Source organism: Cucumis sativus, chromosome 4, assembly GCF_000004075.3.
Source record: "Cucumis sativus cultivar 9930 chromosome 4, Cucumber_9930_V3, whole genome shotgun sequence".
Taxonomy (NCBI): domain Eukaryota; kingdom Viridiplantae; phylum Streptophyta; class Magnoliopsida; order Cucurbitales; family Cucurbitaceae; genus Cucumis; species Cucumis sativus.
This window is the reverse complement of record NC_026658.2, coordinates 9573285-9590432: the sequence shown is the minus strand read 5'-3', so window position 1 is coordinate 9590432 and position 17148 is coordinate 9573285. Positions and strand designations below refer to the sequence as shown.

The 17148-nt window shown below is 33.0% G+C and overlaps 1 protein-coding gene across 1 annotated transcript; it reads right to left on the bottom strand.

Annotated features, from left to right (window-relative positions):
• Positions 1-8287: 8287 nt before the first annotated feature.
• Positions 8288-14017, bottom strand: LOC101222901 (superoxide dismutase [Cu-Zn] 2). The gene is made up of 7 exons (XM_004147491.3): positions 13781-14017; positions 13520-13621; positions 13325-13420; positions 12934-12965; positions 12650-12725; positions 12330-12383; positions 8288-8544 (listed from the first exon to the last, which is right to left on the bottom strand). The coding sequence occupies exons 1-7, from the start codon at positions 13863-13865 to the stop codon at positions 8516-8518; spliced, it is 474 nt and encodes a 157-aa protein (XP_004147539.1). The 5' UTR covers positions 13866-14017; the 3' UTR covers positions 8288-8515.
• Positions 14018-17148: the final 3131 nt, after the last annotated feature.

Here is a 17148-nt window from a genome sequence, read left to right as displayed (position 1 = left end):
TGAATGTGGAGTGATTATAGATAGGAAAAATTAAGAAGTTTAGTCATCTTGGATTTATATTTCATTGATTATTATGGGATTGTATTATTGTTATTGTTATTGTTTTGGAGAAATATGAACTCCAACTTGTTTGTCATGTCAAAGGTGGTTGAGGACTGATTCTACTTTGGTAATCACCCTTTTTTGGATTTCCCAATGTTGCATTTTCTTTTCTTTTAATTTCATTTATATGATGCTTCTCTCATACTTTCCTAATCTATAGAATCCAAATTTTAATATTAGTTCTGAGTAGATAAAGAAAAGGAATTTATTTGCAGTGGTTGAACTTAAATAACCTCAATTTGGAAATGTTTCTTATTGTCCTATTAACAATCTTATGAAACCAATTATACTTTTGGGCCAAAATCTTTTAAGATTGCATGTACATTTAGTTTTCATATTTAAATAAGTGAATGATAAATTATGGCAACTTTTGATGTCAAAACTCTCCCTAACATAACTTATTATTGAATAGGAAATTTGGAGATTAATTATAAATGATAAAAAAATATAAATAATTAAATTTAGGACTAGTTAAAAAAATTGACATGTGTCCCAAATTAAAATTGAAAACATAAATTGCTCCATTCTAATAATGTCACATGTTTTCAAATGTTGGATCAAGTTAATTATTTTGATCAAATTAAATATTATTTTTTTGATCAAATGGAGACTCATGAAACTATTGAATCGAGTTAAACTTCGGTTGTCAAAGGGGGGTGACAAAGGAAAAAAATGTGTTGCAAGAAAATCAACCACAACAACAATTAGCTTTTGTTGCTTCCCTCTCAATTCAACAGCTATAGGATATGATCGCAAACTCATTAGAGCTCAGTATGGAGGACTGCCACAAACTTCTTTTATGTACTCTAGTTCGTACACTAAAAGAATCGACAACTTGAGAATGTCGCTTGGGTACCAGCCTTCAAAATTTCAACAATTCGTCGAAAAGGATAATCCAAAGCAACACATTGCTCATTTTGTTGAAACATGCGAGAACACAGAATCAAGAGGAGATCAACTAGTCAGACAGTTTGTTTGAAGCTTGAAAGGAAATGCTTTTGAGTGGTATATCAATTTAGAGCCAAAAGTCATTAACTAGATAATGAGTTCCTCAACCGCTTCTACAGCATCAGGCGCACTGTAAGCATGATGTAGCTTACAAACATGATACAACGAAAGGGAGAGCCAGTCATTGACTACATAAACTGATGGAGAGCTCTAAACATGGATTTCAAGACAAGCTCACAAAACTATCTACAATGGGGATATGCACCCAAGGAATGCACTAGGAACTTCTCTATATTTTGCAAGGAATAAAACATCGTACATTTGAAGAATTAGCGACTTGACCCACGACATAAAGTTGAGCATCGCTAGTAGGGAAACTAAAGATGTCTTAATCTCTGAAGTAAAAAATGGGAAGAATGAAATCAATGACACTAGAAAGGTCGCAAATAATGTCATTAATGAGTCTATGGTTGTTCATGAGTCCATTGAAATCTTTATCCAAAAGAAAAGAAACAAAAATTGAAAGAAAGCATGATGGCAAAGAGAAGCAATGTTCTTAAAGAAAGGAAGGAAAAAGTTTATCAATTTTCTAACTCTGATGTTGCAGATATGTTATAGCAGCTGCTAGACAAAAAACTTATTCAGCTACCAGAATGCAAACAACTGAAACAATCAGAAAGAGTAGATGATACTAACTACTGTAAGTATCATCGGGTCATTAGTCATCTTGTTGGAAAGTGTTTCATATTGAATGAGCTAATTCTAAAGTTGGCTCGTAAAAAAAAGATCAATATGGATATGGATGAAGTAGTTTAGACAAATCATGTTGCAGTCGAGATGACTTGAAGTATTCCACCACACAACTTTATGATCAAAGGAAAAGCTTGATTCAGTTTGGGACTTTCGAACCTATAGTTGTCCAATTTCAACAAGGGACCATGACGACAAACTCCCAAAACAAAGAAAATCCTGTTAAAGATGATAGTGAAGGATGGATAGTCGTGACTCGTAAAAAAGGGAGACAACTAAATTCCATTCAAACAAAGTCTCACTTCCATCAGAAGCATGGAAAAAGAAGCAACTCTCATAAAAATAAGGAGAAAAGAAACAAGAAGATGTGAAAGCCTAAGTCTATCAAATAAAAAAACGAGGACTTCTTTCTACCTCGACGATCTATAACTTTAATGAAATTCCTCCTAAGAAACTTTCTTGATGATCATCTGGAAAAGTATTAGAAGTCACTACATGTCATGTTGTCAGCATAGTAGAAGTCGACAACCATTATGCATCTTTTGAAAAAGTCGACAATCCAAATGAAATTAAGCAAATGACTTCTATCTTTGATCGTATCAAATCCTACAACTACTCAGTCTTCAGTCTTTCAAAAGGTTGAGTATGACCACGAAAGAAAAAGAAAACAAATTTTCTATGTCTACTTTTACTCGAACTTCAGCTTTCAAAAGACTAAGTATTTTGACATCAAAGAAATGTCGATCTTCAATATTTTTTTTTGATCATCTAAAGATATCAAACGATCAACACAAAAAAAGAGATGAAAACTTTGAAGGAAAAACCATTTCACAATCGTATCCCATCACGCATGAAGAGGAAGTTGTCTGTTGACATAAATATAGAAGATTCTTTACCAGTGAAATCATGAGTTATTATATTCACCAATTCTACAAATAAAAAAGGTGAACAAATTCTTGATGTAAAAGTTGTTAAATATGCAAAACTTCTTATTGCAATAGCCTAAACTGCATGGTGCTCCTAGCCCACAAGAGATTAAAAGATGAATGGTAAAAAAACAAAAATTGAACTACGTTATGACTTGATCTCTATGTTATAAAAGGGTACATAGGCAACTTAAAGATTACTTTAAGTTTAGTCGCACACAAAAAAAAAAAAAAGCTTTATTATGGTCTCATAGTAAAGAATATGTAAGCAGCTCAAAATGAAATTTGGGAGTAATCACACTAGAATAAGAAAAAAAAGTCATTATTATTTAACAAAAATCTGACATTTACAAGAATTGCAACAAAAAAAAGAAAGAAAAGAAAGAGGGCAAAGGGGGCAAAGAATTGCAACAAAAAAATGAAAGAAAAGAAAGGGGGCAAAGTCAAAGTAGGGAGCTTTACCTTTTCTTTCATGTGTTACATCTAAGAGGATTTATCTTCATCTTCTCCCATGTGTCGCAGCTGAGAGGATTCATCCATCTTCTCCTATGTGTTGTAGGCGAGAGGATTCATCTCCATCTTCTCTCATGTGTTACAGGCGAGATGATTCATCTTCATCTTCTCCTATGTGTCGTAGCCGAGAGGGTTCATCTTCATCTTCTCCCACTTGTTGCAGCTGAGAGGATTCATATTCATTTTCTCTCATGTGTTGCAGTCGAGAGAATTCATCTTCATCTTCTCCTATATGTTGCAACCAAGAAGATACATCTTCATCTTCTTCCATTTGTCGTAGCTAAGAGAATCATCATTTTTATCTTCCATGTTTTGCAACCGATAGACTTCTCCATCTTCAAGCTTGGTATGATCCATTATAAAGTTCAAGTCAAAATAATGATAAAGTCAAGTGCACTTTCATCTTCAATCAAGGTCGATGTACTCCATCTTCAAGTGCTCCATCTCCAAGCATTAACACCCTTGCTTTAAAAAAAAAAAAAAAAGGGAACAAGTTATTATTAGAAAAAAAGTTGGTGAGTGAAAAAATAGAAAGATAAATGGAAAATAAATTATTGAAAAAAAAGGAAGAGAAAAGAGAGAAAAAAAAAAGAAAGAAAACAAAACAAAACAAAAAGACGAAGAGCGAAGAAGCTTAATCATTCCTACCAAGGAAGTGGATATGATGGCAAAAGCCCGATCGTCCCCTAGTAGAAGTTGGATCGTTGACGGCAAAGCAGAACCAAGATGTCTGATCGTTCCTACTATGGAGGTGGATCTGACGACAAAGGCCCGATTATCCTCTAGTAGAAGTTGGATGGCTGATAGAAAAGCAGAACCAAGATGCCCGATTATTCTTACTAGAGAGGTGGATCTAACAACAAAAACTCGATTGTTATCTAGTAGAAGTTTGATTGCTAACGGCGAATTAGAACAAAGATGCCCAATAATTACTACTAGGGAGGTGGATCTGACGGCAAAAGTCTGATCATCCTCTAGTAGAGGTTGGATCACTAACGACGAAGCAAAACTTACATGTCCGATCATTCCTACTAGAAAGATGGATTTGACAGCAAAAGTTTGATCATCCCCTAGTAGAAGTTGGATTGCTGACGACAATGCATAATGAAGAGGCCTAATCGTTTCTACTAAGGAGGTGGATCTGACGACAAAAGCTCGATCGTCCCCTAGTAGAAGTTGGATCGTTAACGGTGAAGCAGAACCAATATGCTCGATCATTCCTACTATGGAGGTGGATCTAACAATAAAAGTATGATTGTACTCTAGTAGAGGTTGGATCGTTGACAGCGAAGCAGAACGAAGATGCCCAATTGTCTCTACTATAGAGATAGATATGACGGCAAAAATCGGATTGTCCCGTAGTAGAATCGTTGACAGTGAAGCAGAACCAAGATGTCCGATTTTTCCTACTAGGAAAATGGTTCTGACGGCAAATGGTTGATCCTTCCATAATAGAAGTTGGATTGCTAACAGCAAAGTCACCTCTGCAAACAATTGCAAAGAAAAAAAAGAAGAAGAAGAAGTTCTTACCTTTAGCTCCTGAAAAAAAAAATGAAAAAAACAACAAAATAGAAAAAGAAGAAAAAAAAAAGGAGAAAGAAAGAAAGAAGTTTTTCATAACTTTCTTTTGCTTGATGGGGAATAAATGATTAAGATATAGGTCGATTTATAAGACCAACAAATCTAGTTTCAAAAGGATTGGAAATTATATTTAATTTTTAAATAATAAAGAAAAAACAATCCAATTATATTATCTTATTTCTTAAAAATAATAATAATAAAAAGTTTGTAATAAATCTTGAATTTCATTTTTGAGATAATCAAAATATTAAAATATTTTAAAATTTTCAAATATTTAAATTTTATTCCCAATTTTAAAATTAAAATTTGGGTTCAAAATCCAAGTCAAATTAACTTGCATGTATGATCTTTTTTTTAATCTCAAATTTAAATCAGAGCCATAAATCCAACTTTATCTCGAGGTTGATAGTCTCTTTTTTATCTCAAATTAAAATTGGTCATTTCAAATTCTGGTGCATTCTCAAGATAAATTAAGACAGGATAGAAAGCTCATCCTTATTACAAATTAAAATTTGGTTATGTTCCAAATTTTATTTTTAAAAAAATCAAATTTAAATTTTTATACTCAAATCAAATCAAATTGCGGATAAAACCTCAAACTTTTCTCAAACTAGTTAAGGTTTGGTCATATTTCAACCCTTATTTCAAATTTAAATCTAACTCATTTACCAAATTCATAGTTTGATTAATTTGATATATTGAGTTGAGTAAAAAAATGCTCGTATTTTGACTTCAAATTTATCTTTTTCAAGATTCATTCACCCATATACATGCATAAATCTTGAAAATGGGCATTTGTTTAATAGAAAATTTTGAGACCAATCATAAAATTGTGACATCATTTATTAAGTCAAATTTGACACGTGTCTCAAGCTAAAATTGAAAACATAAATTAGTCGATTCTAATGATGTCACATATTTTCATTATGACCGTTGGATCAAATTAAGTATTTTGGTCAAATTAAATATTATTTACTTGGACTAAGTTCAATTGAGCCTAAAAATAAGCTTAATTTAGCTCAAATGCTAATTATGACCAAAATTCATGTGCTTGAGTCCATGGGTCTCGTCAATGGATAACCAGACTCAAATCCATAAAACCCACAAGAGAACTCTAATAAATAGAGAAGTTCTCCTCATTTGTAAGGGTTGAAAATTTTTGACTCTAGAAGGTCAAAAGAAATATCTTCCAAAGCTAAAAGATTGTCTAACTCTTGAAATCGATCACCCTTGAAGATTGAAGCTCCTTTGAAGATACAAACTTTCTTCTAAAACTCCAACTTTAAGAACATCACGTGCTTCACTTCCTCAAATCAAGCGCAGACGTTCAACCAACGTCAAGAACATCACGTGCTCCGCTTTCTCAAATCAAGCATATGCGTTCAACCAACTTCAAGAACATCACATGTTTTGCTTCCTCCAAATCAAGTGCAGACGTTCAACTAAGAGAGAATCAAATGATCAAATTTTAGAGATCGAACAACATCGCATCGAGTCAACAAAAATACAACATCAACTCAAGTTCAACTCCACGAATCAAATTTTTTCGGATATCTCGTGCGAACACTCATCTCACCTTCAAATGTCACCAATGATGAATTTGTAGGTTGTGAGTGAGGTCACCAGCAAAACAGTTAAAACAACATAAAGATTTGGTGTTTAGCACAAACACTTTGATGCTTAAGTCCCCACACAAAGGTCAAAGTAAGCAATTTAAGAAAAAAAAAATGAACTTACTCAACGTTGAACTGTCCTACTTTATTTATGGAATTAAGTTAGGGATCTTTCTCGTCCTTTTATGATTGTAATATTATGTCGTGCTCGATGGTTGGACAACTAAAAAGGATGAGTTCTAACTTCTAATCAATGATTGAAAAAAAAACATGACAAACGATTAAAAGTGCATTCATAGACTCATTTAGCATATGTTCAAGGAGGCTCGAGCCCTCTCTCAAACATTTTTACAAATTTACATTTTTTCTCAAACATATTATTTTGCGTGCATTTACTTTTGTTGTGGGAGTTCGTCTTCAAAACTACTTGTTTTTCCTTTTTTTTTCCGAAGTGTCTTACACTTCAAATGAACATGTTAATTAATATAAGATATGAAATGTTGTATCATCCGAGGATGGTTCTAGTTTCATTTCATCGTTATATTTCATAAATTCAAGTTATACTTAATAATATGAAACCATATAATTCAAATTGGAAGAGAACAAAATTAATACATATATAGAATCTAAAATTTTACTCAATTCTGTAAATAATTTTAGCAATTTTGTAATATAAGGTAGGAAAATAAATTATTTGAAACTAAAATTTTGGGATGCATACAAAAAAATTACACAAGCTCTAGCAAATGAACATTAAATATTTCACTCTTACTTAAAGCAATAATGCACATAGTGTATCTATACAATATAAAAAGTCTACAATCTTTAAAAACATTCTTGAATAAATATGTCATTGTTCAATTTTTATTTTATTACAATTATGTCACTTTTAAGTATTCAAGTGGAATATGAAACTTCTTTTTCTAAATAAAATAAAATAAATAAACAAATTCAACGTTTTGTATAACAAGTAATTATTATTTAAAATAACAGTTACTATATTATAAATATATATATATATATATATATATATATATATATATATATATATATATATATATATATATTTATAATTATTTATTTATTTATTAATTTTCATAATATAGTTTTTCAAAATAAAGCATTTTGCCAATTGAAATTCTGATTGGTGCACTCTTTAAAATGGGAATACTTTCCTGCAATACTCATGCCCTCTTCTCCAACGTTATAATATCTATGTCACAATCCAACTCATCTCCACCCATTGAACACGTGAAGAATCCAACTCATCTCCACCGACGATAATATGAGATTTGAGATATGAAGATATCTTATCATGTCAATGATGGTGTAAGGTGTAAGAATCGAACCTTTAACTTTAAAGTTGACACTACAAACGCGGTGTCCGTTGAGTTATATTCCTGTAGACATGTTTGATAAGTTTTTTATTCAAAATTTAAAAAACGAGAGTGTTTAATATATAGCTTTTTTTAAAAAAAAATCTAGTCTCTCTTTTAGACTTTGTGGTTATTCTAAATTTAGTATTGTAGTAATTAATTAGACAATATTTGAAAGTAATATCCATTTCAATAAAATTATCATAGGATAATCTTAAATTTTAAAATTCAACAAATATGTAAAACTAAGATATAGGTAACTTTTTGGGAAGTAACATTCTGTCAAAACTCTTGTTAAGATAATGTAAAGATCACTCTAATCCAAATTAAGCTATTTTAAAATTAAAATGTATTTAAGTAATATTTTAAAATAGCACATGTTTTTTTTATCCTTAATAATAATTACATATATTTGAAATCCAAAACACAAAGAAGTTCATATCCTTGCAAAAAAGAAAAAAAAATGACAAACGGGGGCTGAGTGACAAAATTATACCATATCTTTTATAACTATAGTATTTTATATAACATGTGGCATGGCTTTCAAAGCCATGAGTGATTCTTCTTTGGCACTTCACATTTGGATATTAATAATTTCATATTATAACTGCATGTTCTACAATACTAAACAAGTAATGAGAGAGAGAGAATCTAACAAATTATCTTTCTCAATTACTTGTTTATTTTTCCAGCTCAACCATCGCCTTTAGACAGAAGATTGAATTCCAATAATGCCTGCCCAATAAGCAAGAAAAGAAGAAGAAAAAATTATAACAAAACTACAAATGAAAAGAACAAGAGAGTCTAACGGGAAGATGGCTTTAATGCGAAAAGGCCTCACATGGGTCAGTAGCTTTAAACCAAAATGAGATCATTATCATAATAATTAGTGCTTTTTTGAAAACCAGTGTCAAGATGAAAGAGAGGTGGATATGAAAAATGCTTATAATATATGAGGTTGGTTGGGATGATGAAATGAAATAAAAGGGTTGGACCCATCAAAGATCATTACAAAAGGATTCTCCAATTAGCCATAAGTGTAGTATCAAGAATAACAAAAATGGATTTTTGTTGTTTTTCTCTATCTTCAGTGGGGAAAACCTTCTGATGATGTGATCATTTTTACACCAATATACAACCAAGAAAACGCTTCTCTATGTTTTTCTGAACAACAACCGTGCATGGTGGGTTGAACCTCTAGATTAAACCTTCCACTTCTAGAGTGGAGATCATGACCAATACCACTTCGCCAAACCCACTTGGGCTTCTACACTTCTTGTAAGTCTTAGTTGATTATGGCATTCACTCAAAAGGACCCAACTAAAAGCTAAGTTCATTTCAAACCATTAAACTTCCTTTCAACCTTGAAAGGATGATCCTCGAGCACTAAATTCGCCAATCCTTCTTTATGGGAGTGCCAAAGGCCAATTAAAGAAAAGTTACATATTCATTATTCACTATAATTACGATCCATATCCGATGCCCTGGTAATACAGCAAATTTTTTAATTAAGTCAGTTCAATATGAAATTATACTTTTGTGAGAGCACTGGTTAGAGATAAAGTGGGATTACTGGAGAATTTTAGTATGGTTATAAGAAGAAGCATTTCAGTCCATAGATAGTAAATTTGTTAAGGCTTTTAGTTATAAACAGAGGGAGTAGGATTGAGAGGAGGGTGTGACGAAATTTTGGGATTTCTTTAAGGGGAATTTAGGAGAGACCAACTCTCTCAAAGGAGGCTATGTTATACTGTAGTTTTTTCATTGATATTGCAATATATATTTCTATCTTTAGTGTTCTTTGTATTTCTTAAGTGTTCTTATTAGAAAGTATATGTTAGGATCCCTTCCCTGAGTAAAATTCCAACAAAAATATGGAAACAGAAACGGTACTCTGCTTTGATTCTATTGGTGATAAATTCCAAATGAGTTTACAAAATATCAGCAGAATACTCTAAAGGACAGCACAGTAAAATAAGAAAGAAAAGACAGAAACAAATGCTAAGGTTATTCTCCAGCTCCTTCAAGAAGGCTGGAATCTTCTCCTCAAAAACCTCAACAGCCTATACCGAAAATATGACCTTTGCTAATTCCCAAAATATTCCTCATACCTCATCAGGGTGGGTCCCCCCAAGAAACTCCCCACCCTTGGTCCTTTTTGTAATTCCCATCATACACTTCCCCAACTTCTTCCTCTGGTAGGTGTAAATGATTGGAGGTCTAACAATACCGCTTGGTTCGAAGTGTACCTGTACCTTGTTCTCAGAACAAGGGAAACTGTTGATTCATCAAATAAACCGATTCCCACATAGTCTCACTTTCTATACATCCTTTCCACTTCACCAGCCACTCATTGGCCCCAGTTCACTACTCCATCAGACTCCCAAGACTGTCTCGGGTATCACCTGCAGCTCAAATTTTTCTGTTAAGGCCAGTGGTAGGTGATGCAGTTTCTGGGTCTGTCCCAACTTAAGTTTTGGTTGAGAACTGTGTAAACATTGTGAATTGAAGCTCTGGGAGGTAGGTCCAATCTATACACCACTTTCCCAATAGATTCAATCACTTTGTAAGGCCCATAGAACTTGGGTGCTAATTTTCCACTCTTCATCTGTGCTAACGAACGTTGGTGATAACGGCCTTAACTTCAAATATACTTCATCCCCTACCTTAAATTCCAGCTCTCTTCGATGCAAATCAGCTTGCTTCTTCATTCTATTTTGGGCTATCACCAAATTTCCTTTAGAGTATTAATTACCAAGTCCCTTTCCATCACCAGCTGTTCCGTGCTATTATTGGTCGTCTTCCTATGTCCATAAGACACTAATGGGGGTGGAGTTCTTCCAAAGACAATTTGGAACAGTGTGGTCTTTGCCGATCCATGAAACATGGTGTTGTACCACAATTTTGTCTAAGGAATACACTTATTCCACTTGGTTGGTTGCTCAGTGCATAAACAACGAAGGTAAGTTTCTAAACAAGGATTGGTTTGTCCATCTTTTTGAGGATGAAAAGTTGTGCTTCTTGAGTACGGTACCCATGGTTGAGAACAACACTTTCCAAAAACTACTCATAAATATTTTGTCACGATCTGTGATGATTATTTTGGAATCCCATGTTTACTCACTACTCGCTCAATGAAAACTTCTGCCACTTGCTTCATAGTAAACAGGTGTTTAAGTGTCATGAAGTGAGCAAACTTGCTCAATCAGTCCACTATAACCATAGTGGAGTCAAAGCCCCTGCCTTAACACTAGCAGTGGTCCTGTTCGAGTTCGGTCGGAAATTCAAGTATTAATCGGAGTTTCGAATGTAAGTTTACTATTTACCCTAAATTCGTTTTAAATTAGGGCTTTATGCTTGTATTAACCAATTGCATTTAGAATATTATTTGTGGTCTTTTTCCGCTGCGCATGCTTAGCTAATCCTTCAAATATGACCTCATTTGCTGATCCCCAAAACATTCCTTATATACCTCATCAATGGTGGGTCTCCCCAAGAACCTCCCCACCCTTGGTCTTCAGTGTAATTCCCATCATAACCTTCACTGATTTCTTCCTCTTGTAGGCGAAATGATTGGAGGTCCAACAATATCCTAACCATTTTCAATAATATCATGGTATAGATCACATCGTTGAAGGGTGCATTGACAAGAGTGTTGATTATATTGATGGGAGTTTAATCGGGTTGAATTTCTCCGGTCATTGATTGGAAGAAAATGTCAATATTGCATGCTCTACATGGAAAGCTAAGAGATGAGGCGCTAGAGCTTTTCTATTTTCTTTTATCCTTTCGCTAAGTTATTGGTACATTTTGTTTTTCTTTAGATAGTACCTCCTCAACTAAGACCAAAGGGTTCGTTAGAACAGCGGTTACATGTGAGATTTGATTGTCTTCCTCTCAGGAACCAGGTATTTATGGTACTTACTAGTCAAGGTTCCTACTAAAGAACTAATCAGATCATTGGATTATTTTGTTTTCCCCATATTTAGACCTACTGTCGAGGTTTTTTGATTTCAAGTTTCAACCTTCAAATGTTACTGGTTACTCTTAGTCTTAGCTTATGTGAATATTTTCTCAACCTTACCAAATTGAGCATCCTTTGGAGTAGGAATGACTTTTCTATCATGATTCATGCATCCTTCAACAAAAAGCCCTGTGGAGATTAAGATACCTAAGAAAGTGAAGATTTCACAAGGAAAATTTTGCTCGGGAGAGCTAACACCCAATATCATCCATATGAATTTTTCCTTTGAGTTGTGGCTGCAATGGTGCGTCCTTTACAGGCATCATAACGTGGATCTTGATATCCTATTGTGGGGTTATCAGTTGCTCACTTCCCATGAACTCTCCCTTTCACGACACGGAAGTGTGTTGTCAGAGACTTGTACCTTCACTATTTTGTGGGGCATGTGACCAAATATAGATTATTGGAGCCAAATCTATCCGACTTCACCCCGCTACTTTTCAAGGATTTATTATATTGACAAACCAAAATCAAGTGTAGAGGATAAAATACTAACCGCATCCGATTCTTGCACCGGCATTTCCAGTTGTCTTGCTAAGTTCGTGCCCACCTATTGCATTTAGTGTGTATGATTAAGCCATGAAGCCAAAATGTGAAAAGACGAAATAAACATGAGTAGCAATAATAAAATCATAATTCAAATACAATCTTTCTGACTGACAATACAAATTCACACTCTCATTCTATGATCAACCCGAATAAAGTCGGACGAGGTGTTTTGAGTGCGTGGAGAAACTGCATTACTTTGAATAAGTTTTCCACTTCAGGATGTTAAGAAGTAGAATAGAATAAACTCAGTACAAAACAAACTCTTACCTTTGCCAAGATCATCAGGATCGGCGTGCACAACGACTGCCCGACCAATTACCGAATGAGGTCCCTTAAGTGAAATCTACACATCAAAATAGAAAAACAAAATGAAAAACACAATCCACAACTTATATAATCAAAATAAATTGCATTTGAAAAGACAAAAGGTGACTCATAAACACAATAGGCAATTAACGAAATGAAGAAGAAGCAGGACCGATACAACAACTCACTGAATAAGAAGCACTTTAAAAGGACCGGCAAACAAACAATCCATTTAACAGACTTACCAGCCTATCCGAAATGGAAACTTCAGCAACCCCTGAAACAAACCACTGCTACAATGTCACAATTTTTTTTAGTAGAAGAAACAATCCATTGATAAAGAATCAGATCCACACATTACAAGGTGTTACAGGAGGGAAAGTCAATTACTGACTAGAAAGGATAAACTAAAATGAGTGGAAGAATGCTTCGTTTAAACGAGTAAAAGAGGAAAAATAATCATTAAAGAGACGTTTGTTCCTTTCGCCCCACAAGCTACAAAAGGAAGCACGAACAGTGGCCAACCAAATCGTCTTCTTAGTACCAAAACGAGCAAAAACATAAGAGGAAGAGAAAAATCTACTGTCTATGTTTCTCAAGAACATTCTAAAACCAAAATGTAGAAACTCTACTAACCATCTGGACCTGCATAGATATTCCCCAAATCCCCTACATGACGTTCTGAATCCCCAGGACTTCCATGGTCCTTCTTCAACGGATTAAAATGAGGTCCTAACAGAAAAAGAAAACCAGCAAAACAAAAAGCCTATTCAATCAGCACAAAGAGATGAATCTATGGCAGAGAGAGAGAGAGAGGGAATGGGGGATTACCAGTGGAGTTGCAGCCGTTTGTGGTATCGCCAAGAGCATGGATATGGAAGCCATGGAGTCCAGGAGAGAGTCCGCTTATTCTTCCATTGACATGGGTTGCCCCTGTTCATATTCATCACAACATCAATCAACAATAAAAACCCACCTCGAAACTCCAAAACCCTTGTGAGAAATTGGATCAAACGAAGCAAAAACACAAGCATCCCACACAAAACCCTTCAAACAAGCATCGCAAACAAAAACCCACATACAGAAACTGACCATTTGAATCTTGGACGAACTGGATTGTGCCTCTGACGTTGGAATCTCCTCCAGCGATGAGCACCACAGCTTTTAGAGCACCCATTTTACTAGGCTATCGCCTAACTGAATATTTTAGCGGTTAATGGGTGAGCGAACGATGAGCGGTTTGCGTATTACCTGCTTCTTTGAAATCTTATATGGGTATGTTTTGTCTTTTGTATTGATCTCGAAAAAATAGAAAGAACAAAAAAATTCCCCCTCTTTTGGTTCCTTCTTCCTTTTCATTGAAACTAATGTCAGTTGTCCTCGTCATAACTACCAAGATAAACTCTAATCTACTTTTTTAAAAAAAATAAATAAATGAACTCTAAATTGTTAGAATGTTTGATGGAAATTTTTATTGAGGGTATAATCAATGCTCCTTTTTTTGTCATCAAACTTATTATAGTTTTAGTTAATATGAGTTTAGTTCAGTTACACGTACTTGAACACAAATGGTTTCGAGTTTGATTAAAAAACTTATTGTAATTTTATCCTCTTCTTAAATGATTTTATGCAAAACTTACTTTTTTCTTTAAGTGTTATTGGTCCACTCCTTAGTCGTGGTGTTGCTTCGTTGTTTGTCTTTGCCAGGTAGCCCAACATTTTGTATAAGCACCAAAGGTGTAACAAAAAATGTATAAAAACAAATATTCACAATTCCATAGATTAATTAGTTTGATTTATATTATAATTGTCATCTACTAATTTTCATGTTTTGAAATTGATCAAAAGTGATTGAATAGAAAAATGTAATTTCGAGACTAACAATACCTCTTTTTTTTTAGAAACACGAAAGAAGTAGCAATACTATTTCACTTTGGAGTAAGAATTGGATGCTCCTTCCTGATATTAATAATAATAGAACAAAACTAAAGTTCATTCATAAATCAAACTTTTAATTTTGAGATAAAAATTTGATTCTCCTCCTCATACTATCAAAACAATAATAATAACCATAGAAATAAATACCTGTTATTTTGAAGTAAGTATATATCAATATTTTAAAAAAATTACAAATATAATAGATGAATTTCAAACTTGGGAGAGACACATAATCCTCCATACCTTTTGGTAGAACCGTCTCTTGTAATATCAACGTTATAATTATTTAGTTTTAATGTTTCAATCAGAACTTAGATCATCTAGCATTAGCTTTCGGTTGAAATTCTCTACTTCCAATTTATGTTTTAAAAAAAACTTAGTTTTGAAGTAAACGGAGTACTTTGAATAATTATTTTGGTTTAGAAATGCATGTATCAACGACAATATTTTATAGATGCATTACTTCTTTTTCTTTTTTTCTTTTCAATCGAGTATTTATAAATTTCAAGAAAACACAATCAAGTAAATTTGTTATCTATAGTCTAAAATGTTCGGACAAAACTAACCTTTTTTAAAAAAAAAGAAAGTTAAAGGCCCTTTTACTTTTTCAAATTTTAATTTGGATTCCACCATCTCACACAACTTTTTCTTTTTGTACATAATTTTAGTTTTAAAACTTTAAACTTTAGTTTTCTATTTTGTTTTACTTAATATTTTGGAAGTTTCTCTCATTATTTGGAGTAGATTTGTTTATTTATTATTATTATTTTCTTTTCAGTCTTTCGAACTTCACATAATTGAAAATTTTGATGTAAATGTCAATCATTACGAGAAATTTGTGAGAATTTTTTGGAGGATGTTTTTAGTAATTAATGACAAAAATAGTGTAGTTTGTGAAGAAATGATAAAAATGGGTAGATGCACAAACTAAAGTAAAAAATATGGTAGTTTTTTTTAAACAAAGAGGTATCCATTTTCTTTAGAAAAAGATTATGGTTTAATTTTTAAAAAACGTAACAAATCAAATATATAATTAAAAAAAAAACTTAATTTCAAGCTATTGTTAGGATTGTTATGGTTTAATTTCTTAGAAAAAACTATTATATTTTTTAAAAAAACTTAGACATTTAAGGGCTGTTTGGGCCCCGGTTTATTACTGTGAGCTTGAGTTATAATAACCCAAACCCACGTTTTAGGGTTTCCATTACGCGTCTTCACTTCGTCTTCCATTCGTTTTTCTCCCCGGTTTACTTCCTCTCAACTCGTCTCTATCCCTCGCAACTCGTCTTCAATCTCTGTACACTACTCGTCCTTAAAGTTGTTTAATCCTTCCAATTGAAATCATCCCCTCTCTTCAATCCTTGTAACGACATTGATTTTTCTTTCATTTTGGAAAAAACTTTTCCCTTTTTTCGTCAACTCACCTTCAACGTATTCCTGTTTAGGTTTGGTCGTCATTTTCTTCTCGGTAAAAAATCTATCTTCCTCTAAATTCCTTTCTCTCCCACTCTTCGTCCTCCCAATTTTCGTTGAAGGCTTCGCTCACCGTGTTGCCTCCGAAACAAATGGGTTTTCTGTCGGTTTCGTTGATCGGCTGTGTTTTACATTTTGCCTCTGAAACCTTTGCGCTTGCATGTTCACCACTGTTATTGGTGAACATGCAATCCTACTCGGTTTTCCCCTTCCAAAAGACCTTGCCGCTTGGACTCCCACTTGCCGATTAGGTAATTTTTTTCCTATGGATACTATCACCCACTGCATTTGGGATGTTCGAGCAAGGTATGGTTGGAGGTAAGTGGTTGGATTTCGAGTTTCTTATGATTATTGTGATTTAATTTTTAAAAAACTTAACGAATCAAGCCTTTATTTTTGTTCTAATTCAACCAAAATTATTAGGATTGTTATGATCATTTTGCAATGAATTTTGGTTTATATGTTCACTTGCATTAAAAATTCGTCCACGCATTTTTCTTTTTAACCCAAATATTTGAAATTCCTTTTCCACCTAATTTGCATTACTTACTTTTGAAACCAAACCTACCAATATTTAAAGTAATTAAGTATAGAAATATTTTTATAGTTTAAATTTTGAAACCAAAGCTAGATAAATCCATCATTTTTTTCATTTATTAGGTGTTAGTAGGTAGAATATATATATAAAATACTAAATATATATAAATATATTAAAGAAAGTAGATAATATTTCTAGAAATATATATCAATATGAAAATGAAATGTAAATACAATTAATAAATTTTTTAATAAAAAAAAAATAAAGTGAAAATTAGATTATATTTCTAATAATATATTTAGAATATCATAAATATCTTAATATTTGGAATTTGAATATCCTTTCTACTAATATCTTATCTTTATGGCCTAAAACAAGCTTCCAAGCAATGACATGAATATTTTGATAACTTAATCATTTCTAAAGGATTCAAAGTTAACAAAAGTGAGAAGTGCATCTACTATAAGTTCGAGAATGACTTATGCATTATTGTATGCTTATATGTAGATGA

Excerpts from the sequence above, each read along its gene's own strand:
- LOC101222901 (XM_004147491.3), bottom strand. The coding sequence starts at position 13,865 with ATGGGTGCTCTAAAAGCTGTGGTGCTCATCGCTGGAGGAGATTCCAAC. Across the intron at positions 12,384-12,649 it reads TCCTGATGATCTTGGCAAAG|GTGGGCACGAACTTAGCAAG; the intron begins GTAAGAGTTTGT and ends TAAATGCAATAG. Across the intron at positions 8,545-12,329 it reads CGGTGCAAGAATCGGATGCG|GCATTATTGGAATTCAATCT; the intron begins GTTAGTATTTTA and ends CTTATTGGGCAG.